This window comes from Cryptococcus neoformans, chromosome 2 (assembly GCF_000149385.1).
Source record: "Cryptococcus neoformans var. neoformans B-3501A chromosome 2, whole genome shotgun sequence".
Classification (NCBI taxonomy): domain Eukaryota; kingdom Fungi; phylum Basidiomycota; class Tremellomycetes; order Tremellales; family Cryptococcaceae; genus Cryptococcus; species Cryptococcus deneoformans.
The window spans coordinates 233,804-242,500 of NC_009178.1; the positions used below are offsets into that span (position 1 = coordinate 233,804).

At 49.2% G+C, this 8,697-nt stretch overlaps 3 protein-coding genes across 3 annotated transcripts in view; all 3 read right to left on the minus strand.

Moving 5' to 3' along the window:
• Positions 1–257: 257 nt before the first annotated feature.
• On the minus strand, positions 258–2,313 carry CNBB0830 (hypothetical protein; the record flags this gene model as incomplete). Its single annotated transcript, XM_772416.1, has 5 exons — positions 258–668; positions 744–923; positions 991–1,139; positions 1,253–1,611; positions 1,670–2,313. 5 exons carry the CDS (start codon positions 2,311–2,313, stop codon positions 258–260), a joined length of 1,743 nt encoding a protein of 580 aa, XP_777509.1.
• A 629-nt stretch (positions 2,314–2,942) lies between these two features.
• Positions 2,943–6,027, minus strand: CNBB0840 (hypothetical protein; the record flags this gene model as incomplete). The annotated part of the gene is made up of 4 exons (XM_772417.1): positions 2,943–4,195; positions 4,253–5,245; positions 5,290–5,418; positions 5,469–6,027. The coding sequence occupies 4 exons, from the start codon at positions 6,025–6,027 to the stop codon at positions 2,943–2,945; spliced, it is 2,934 nt and encodes a 977-aa protein (XP_777510.1).
• An 870-nt stretch (positions 6,028–6,897) lies between these two features.
• CNBB0850 (hypothetical protein) overlaps positions 6,898–8,697 on the minus strand; it is a gene marked incomplete at both ends in the record, with an annotated part of 2,490 nt that continues 690 nt past the window's right edge. Inside the window, 6 exons of the mRNA XM_772418.1 lie at positions 6,898–7,021; positions 7,077–7,190; positions 7,240–7,291; positions 7,341–7,581; positions 7,634–8,068; positions 8,120–8,665. Of these exons, the coding sequence (XP_777511.1) occupies positions 6,898–7,021; positions 7,077–7,190; positions 7,240–7,291; positions 7,341–7,581; positions 7,634–8,068; positions 8,120–8,665 (1,512 nt within the window). The remainder of the gene's footprint in view (positions 7,022–7,076; positions 7,191–7,239; positions 7,292–7,340; positions 7,582–7,633; positions 8,069–8,119; positions 8,666–8,697) is intronic.

Consider the following 8,697-nt stretch of genomic DNA (forward strand, 5'->3'; position numbering starts at 1 on the left):
GATCAACAACAACATCGGATCACAAATAAAGATGCCATGCGGAGCGTACCCGACGGCGTCAAATGAAATCGCTTTCAAAACAAGCATCTGGATCCATTTTCTCGGCATATCAACACTGTGCATACACATCACTCTACGACGCAAGCAGGCAAAAGCAAGTAACATTACCTATTCCAATCCCATATACCCAACCATGAAAAATCAAGATTGTACAGCAAACTCAGATTAGAACCGATCGAAATCCTCGCTCATCGATCTCAGCTCGCGGCCATTGCCTCCAATAACCTCTCTGTCCTATAGCTCTCATACAACACTTCTCTCGTCCTCGTCCTCAACACTTTTGAATAATCACCTAAAACCGCTTCTATCAACGCAATAAAATCAGAATGGGCAGGATTTAAGGCCGATGCTTCACCCCATGCGAATTTGCGTAAAAACGACGATTCGAAGCCATTACTATCAAGGGTGTTGTGATCGTCGTCACTACTGAAACCGGCCCTGGGTTCGGGAATAAAGATACCGAATGGTAGAGGGAGGGATGTACTGGAAATGGAAAAGTGAATCGAATCTGGTGTTGGTGGTCGGTGGTCTCCTTGCGTATCGTCGTCGACGTCCAGGTCAATGTTGTCATCATCTGGATGTTCATCTTCCTCTCTAATGGAATCGCGCTGTTGTACCGGTTGGTCAAATCAAATATCAGCTCTTGTCCTCTCACCTTGGGTGCATATCTCAAAAGATCTGACCTGGCGAGACTCATCATGCCCCGTTCGGAACACTCCAAACCCTTTACCTGGTGTTCGTGCAAACACAGCCGCCAAATCCCTGTTCACCGCCGCTTTGACATCTTCGAGTTCGTCGATCGTCAAGGAATCTGTATGCGACACAACAGGCAGTACATTGGCTCGTTTTTCGAGCTGGCGAATCTTTTGTGTCCGCCGCATGCATCTTTAGCTGTGACATGTAAAGGAGGGAGAAAGTGATGAAACTTACTATATCAATCTCAACGTTCGAAAGTCGAGGCTCGGAACCGCCTCTGGAAGTGTATCCCCTTTCGAAATCTAGCTCCTCACCTTGATGACATTTCGGCTTATCATCAAACAATCCCAAGCATGACCAATCAACCTCTTTCGCTCCAGGTTCTTTCGAATACAATACGTCCCTTGCGTCAATCAGATAAATCACTACCAAAATCACTTTTTCATTAGCCCTTCCTCTGCCCCCTTTCCTCCCCTCCGGAGGACATCCTGCTTACCAAGGTGCACCAGACCTTCTTCCGCACCTACCCGTCTCCTCACCTTTCTCTCTTCCCTCAACGTATACTCAAACCGCTCCTCTACTATACTCAACAATCCCTTCACACTCCTCTCACTCTCCCCCTTCTTGGCTGCTACCCAGTCTTCTCCTGGGGGGAGCTCAAGACCGGGTGTATCGATTAAACGGAGGAGAAGGCGGTCAGAGATGGTGGAGAGGACGGTGTACGCCGTTGGTTTGGTTGTTGGTGCCGGGCGTTGCGACTGGGAGGAGATTGGGTTTTGCGTTTGCGTTTCTGTTTGTTCTTGCCCGCGTTCTTGTCCCTGTTGCGGGAGAGAGTTGATCAAAAAGTTGATAAAACTATTTCTCATGTAAGCCGACAAGCGAAATATCGGGGCTTTTTTAGTAATCGACTTGCCTTGTTTTCCCAACACCTTTCCCACCGGCAACAACAATATTCATCTTCTCCGCCGCCCCTTTTTTCCTCGTCTTCCTTCTCGAAATTGCATTCAGCATGCTCCCTCTCGTCCCCATCCCCACTCCTGCGGACACGCCCCGTCTATCCCAAACCGCATCGCTCTCCCTGAAATCCCCAACATTCCATCCACCGGGGAACGGGTTCACCACCATCTTTGGCGTGAACGGTCTGTGAAACTGGACTTCGTTCTCGATGAGGGATGGGGTTCGGTTCCGAGTTTGGGTCGTATTCCCAGTTCCAACCCCAATCGCTCTCGCGCTCGGACGCGTCGTGTCCAATCCTTGCTGGTCTTGTTGGCGTTGTTCTTTCGGTGAGCGACAAAAAACCATACCAACCCCCCCTCCTCCTTTTGAAGCCCGTTTGATAGAACTCGGATCAGATTTGGAGTCGGGCGTATGCACAGCGGGAAAAGTAAAAGTAAACGGTGGGACTTCTTCCCAGGACGACGGGTCTAGCAGCGGGGTTGTCAAGTCTGGTAACGACAATGAGTGCCGGACGGTGGTGTTATGTGGGTTTCTTATAGGCGGCTGCTGCTGTGCCGAGGAGGTCTGTCGTAATTTTTTGCGGAGGAACGAGGAGGGCATTTTGAGGATGGATTGGAGGTTAGTAGGGAAATAGGGTGATGAATAGATGGTTTTATATTGGATATCTATATGAAACGGCGGAGTGGAAGGCACTTGCTTAACTGCACACAACAACACATGGCCCAAGCTCGCTTCCGATGGAAATCAAACAAGGCAGTATCCAGTGTCCACCACTCACGGAACAAAGGTCGTATGCATGTGGATTTGCATCGCAAATGGCTGTCGCTCGCTTCTGCAAATGTATTGAAGCATAGCGTTGAAGGGGAAAGAATGAATGATTCGAACGCAGACCGACGCCTCAGCTTTTCACTCTCGACCACTGTGCTTATATTTCCACATGGCAGTCTTCACAGCATACACATGGGCTGGCACCATATCATAACATTTCACTAGCATCTCATCTTCGTATAGTGTATAGTAGTGGTCAATATGTCCGAATCAGACATCCAAAAAGACATTGCCAATCATTCCATCCCACTCTCATAATCACAATAATCGGCCGTATTATTCAATGATAACAACCAAGAAGTCCATCTTCCTATAAACACACACACTTCATACCAGAGACTATCAGCCACGATATACAGTGCGATACGCACTGGATAATGATTCACCTTCAAGATATCAACTCATCTCTTCTTCATAAACTTGCGCCATAAACCTTTCAGTTCTCGCTTCTTGCCATCAGTTCCTTCCCTATCGCGCAAAGATCCGAGATTGTCTGGAAGGGGAAAATGAGAATATGGGGGGCCTTGAGGGGGAGGCAGCGGCGCAGGCAAACGGAGGTGAAGGTAAGGGGAATTTTGGTCTGGGCGTGAAAGACACGGTTCGTAACTGATAAGACTGGCAGAGCTGACGGTGTTCAAACTTGTCAATGTCGAGAGCGTGTCTACACCAGGCAGATGCGCGTGAGCGTGTGAGTGTACTTGATCAGAGTTCACAGAATTGGCCATCGATTCCATTCTTCCATAGTCCATTCTATTGATGTCGCTTCCCGGACCGCTGAACAATTGGCTCCCTGAGGATGTAAAAAATCCCGAGTCAGCTCCTCCAAATAATGCTTGATTGGAAGCATTCGATCGAGGTTTCGAGGTTTCACTTTGCTCAGATTTCGAAATACAGTCGGAATGGGTATGAATGGAGGAAGCCAAAGTTGCTTGTGGGCCCGTCGCAGAGGTTCCGTTTCTCAAAAAGGAGATCGGTACAGAATTACCGAATCCAGGGGATAACCCAGACAAACCAGCTGCCCGAGATGAATCCGTTGAGCCACACATGCCAATCGAGCCAGATGGTCCAGAGGAAGCTGTCAAGTAGTTAGTATTAACGCTATCAGAATCCGAGTTGCCTTGCGGGATGATCAAAGCACTCAGAGCTTCTGATGACGGAGTCCTCCGATCGCCCCTAGCAGAGGGCACACTGTGATGGTTTTTTTTAGCATCAGAGGGTATACGAAGAGGCATAGATGGCCTCTGAACATGAATTGCGCCATCTCCGTTTATAAGGCCAGTTGTAGTGATGCCATCAGCCGAAAGCGACTGCGACGAGATATTGGGAGTGAGTTGCGAGGCGCCAGAGGGTTGAGAATCCGTATTGCCTCGCAAGTTGCCCACAGAGCGCCCGACCGAGGACATAGTCAAATGAAGGCCCCAGGTTCGAGATACCGGAATGGGGTCGTTAGCCCCAACGTTGGTGATTGCAGAAGCTACCTCGGTTGTAGGAAGAACAGGAGGTTCGGCAGCAGATTTCCTACTCATATTACGGAAAGAACACTCAGCAGTGGCGTTCCTACCGGCCTTAAGCTTGTTCATAGCCAAGGCAGGGACAGAGGCCATAGTTCTGAGAAAGGACGTTTTCGGACGGACTGGATCTCTAGGACTTTTTGCTTGTCCAAATTCATCGGCCACTGTTGGATGTTCGTGTATGGCCTGTTCTACAGCACCGCTGAGACGCTGATAATACAAAGCCTCACTCAACCTGGGATTGTTGTCAAAGTTCCTTTCTTGGGCCACTCTGCGCAAAGTACCTTCCAGCATGTCCAAAAACGGACTGACAACAGGGGTCTCAAAGTTGGATCTCCCGTACGCAAAGTATCCGGAATTGCAAGTCCGCCTGCTGAACGTAGGAGGAGTTGGTTGTGTTTGTGCTGTACCCGGAATGGCGGCGTTCATCTGTATGGGAGATGAGTTGATGCTGACAGCGCAGTGACCAGAAGCGTTACGGCTGATTTGAAAATTGGGCTGGCGCGAAAGACCACGGAGAGGGGCACGGTGTCGCATGACCGGTTCTGAGCGCATATGGCGTACAGGAAGTTGCTGGTCAACAGTGGGCTGGGCGAAACGCAAACTCGAATTGGCCGAATTCATGGCCTCGCTTGCGTAACGGCTAGCTTCAGTTTCATAATTTCCCGAAATACGTCTAGGGGGTGTCGGTGGAGGAACTACTGATTGACGCTCGCCTTCAGGATTGCCGGAACTGCTGGATCTACTACTCTCCTCACTGAATGATTCGGCAGCTAGCCGGTTGTCAATATCGTCTACAAAGTGAACCTGGTACGAGGATTCCCAAACTCGTTCAAGAAGGTGCTTTTCACGGTCGGAACCGTGGTATGTGAACCCAGCACTCTCGTTAATCATGATCACGAGCCAAAACATGTATGCCTCCGCCGAATCATATTCGGAGCCATCAGGTTTCCGATAGATGTTCCGAAACTTGATCATACCTGACATGAGATCGTCGGAGCGGCCATGTTTATCTACGAATCGATTGATGGGAGGGGGTCTGATTGGCCTATCGGGGCCATTAGGATTATATGTGCGCGCATGGTCGACAAGGGTTTTGATCTCCCAACACCTATCACAACGGGGACATGTAGGAGGGCGGAAACGTGCAAGTTCTCTATTGGCCCAATGAACAGCGCACGGAGTGCACATGACTGTGAGAAGAGTTAACCGCTTATACTTATAATCCCCGACTTACAACTACCACACTCGTCATTAGCACACAGCCATACACTCGCGCCCTCGTCAACGTCAACTTCGTGCTGGTTTATCCGATGGCTTTCCACAGCCTCTCTAAGGCTATCCAGACAGCTGAGACACTCCTTACCTAAACCCATATAAGTAAACATGTACCACCAACGACGCATCACCACTCACCATCCCTATAATCCAACTTGACGTGACGTTCTGTAACTACACGGTCCCCCTTCGGCACCTTTATAGGTACCATCAAGATCTCCTCCAGAGCAGTCAAACTGTCGTCATAGAAAGAACTCTGGCTCCCACCAGCATTCTCGGTAGCGCGAGTACTCGTCGTCTGCGAAGCAGCATAACCCTCAGGCATTTCTTCAAGCTCAGAAGCGTTACGTCCATCGGACTCCTGAGACGGCACGAAGATACTTTGAAGTATCAGTTCTTCCTCAGCCTCAGATTGAAGACCGACAAGGCGTGTAATGGCATTGTTAGCGATAATCGTCGTGTCAGTGGCGTCATTAGTTTCGTCGCCAGAGTTGGTGGAGAAGAATGTCCTCGTAGTGGATGGTGTGTCACAAGGATGGGCCGTAGAAGAATGATTCTGCGATTCAGGCTCTGGTTGATCTTCTTCCGTGGAGGGGGGAGGCGGAGTTCCCGTAGAGCCGGAAAAGAAAGGGTCGATGGAGGGTGGGGGGAAACGGCGTTTACTGTGGTCACGAACGTCTGTAGAAGGCGGTGACATGCTGTATGGAGGTCAGACAAGATTGTTTGCAATGATAGTAAATAACAAGTTGAAACAGGACTTACTTGATATAATGACACTTTTCTTAATGAACTACAGCTTCGTCTATAGATTATTGCTAGGGTCTATACCTAGTATCGTTAGGAATTATAGAAAAACAAACAACCCACGAACGAATGGGGGAAAGGAGGAACAAAAAGGGAAGGGTATGATTTAATGCTAGTTATATACCTGCGAGTGAGGTTGGGAGAAGGTCTACACTCCGTGCCAGAGAACAGAATGGTTGACTGTTTCACGCAGACCGCGGTGCGAGTTTTCACGGATTAGGTCAGTTTTGGGCCTCCGCTGGTTGCTGTTGGACTCAGTCATGGAATGCTAGGCAGTGCTGACATGGTAGATGGTGGTCTGGAGATAGAACAAGGTGCGGCTTAAGCATGCTTGGCTGGTAATGGCAGTAGCAATTCACTATAAGCACCTCGTATCGAGACTTCGCATACCTTTGTTGTTGTCACGCTTCCCTCGTCGTTGACATTCGTTGTCGTGGACGATGTTCCACCGTGGGACAAATCAACCATCAAAAGTCATGACGTTGCCACGACTTTCACTGAAGCTGAAGACTGCCGTGAGCACGCAGCGAGACCGCTCGAATGTGATGATATTGTGCTATGATTACATGACGCATCACCGCATATTATCTACTATGGTTATACGTAGATACGCCATGATTTTTATGCCAAAAATGACCAAATGATCCCCAACTCTATATACGTAGTGACTTGGAACTTATCCTCCTGAGTTTCTTCTGCACCTTATTACTTTTACTCTTTTTGCACACAGCCTCGGCTCGCATGTTAATGAGACGACGATTATCTATTCGTAGCTGAGCATAGCGTCATTTTCGTCATAAAGGCCTGGTTCAACGGCAGAGTTGTCAATCTGGATAGCGGGGTCAGACTCATGGCCCAAGGGGGGGGGCATTGGTGGTCGTCCGGCACTAAGAGTTCTTCGTCAGCTAACTCTCCTGGAGTTCGTATAAAAAATTAATATACGTGGTCCTAGGAGGGTTGGCACACCTGTCCTTGCCATAGGAAATTCGAAGAGTAGAGTATTCAGGCTTGAGTTTGATGCCCTCAATGGCCTTCTGAGCGGATTGGATAGAGGTACTGAAGCCTATGTCAGCTCAACGGAGAAAGTCCGATAACGAGAACTCACAAGTTGACGAATGCGACACCCTTCTCATTCAAGAAGTTGATCATATCAATCTCTGATCAACTATCAGTCCAAGCCCGTTTAATATTATCGATTAGACTTACCACCAAACTCTCCAAAGTCCTGCCTCAATTTCTCCTCAGTGAACAACGAAAAGTCTGCAATCTGTCCAATATACACATTCCTGCTAGCTCCGGCCTGAATAGCCTGCAACAACGCAGGAGGGACAGGACCAGAGTGCTTGCCCCATCCAACCTTTAGACGACGCTGCATAATTGAAAGACCAGTCGCGTGAGCGTTTTGGTGGAATTGCATAGCGGCGACGGGGTCAACAAATGTGATGAACTGGGCCTTAATGTCAGTATTGCTATCCAACATATACAGTAAACGCGCTTACAGCGATGTGCTTGTCGGGAAAGTATCGGACTTGGTGCAATATGCCTCCTCGGATGTGGTTACACAGTTCCTCAATAGTGACGTCTTGGTGGATGTTACCCAAGTAGATAGTTCTGTTTCCAGCCTGGTTCATCCCTCCGTTTTCAGTAAACCCGGAAGCCACAGGGGAAAAGTTGTTGCCAGCGAAAGCAGGCGACGCAAATCCAGTGTTAGGCCCAGGAGTAGGGAAATTGCTGAATCCAGCAGACATAGGGGAGAATGCAGGGAAGGGTGAGCCAGTGGCCTGTTGATGCTGAGCGGCGATAGCATTCATCGCCTGGGTTTGGGCTTGTCGAACGGCATCTTGTTGGGCTTTAGGAACATAGGCACATCGATCCTTACCGTAGTTGACCCTCTTGCCTTCCCATCCTTGCTCAGTTGGCAAAGATCCGACAACCTGAAGTACCGTCAGTCGTTCCTCAATCCGATGACGGAGGCATCAACTCACTTTCATAGCCGTAGAGATACTCAAGAAGTGGATGAAACCAATGTTCTTATCTCGCACAATCTTGACTTGGTCGATAGGTCCAAACCTGCTCAACTGATTCCTCAAATCCTGCTCATTTGTCTCCGGGTCCAGGTTACCAACAAACACATTTCTGGTCGCCTGACTGCTTGCAACAGCCGTTGCAACGGTAGGATGTACCATGGAGGGCTTACCCCATCCGATTTTCAGTTCTTGTCCGTGGAGAGCAAGCTTCTTGACGCAAGCGTCAGCGTGGAAGGCGGCTGCGGTAGACCCGTCGAGGAAGGAGATGAAGACACAGGACTTTTCAGGAAGGAGACGAACAGCCTCAATGGGGCCGAATCGAACAAGGTTGAGAAGTTCATCGACGGAGGCCTCGGCAGGAAGGTTACCGACGTACACTGTTCTTCCTGTCGTGTTTCCAGCAGCGGCGGCCGCGGCAGCTGCAGCAGCAGGTCCGTAGTTACCAGTCATAGTATTGGGATTCATGGACGGTGACACGATAGGCGCACCCGGGAAACTTTGTTGCTAAATCACGTTGCTTACGTTAATTGGTTATG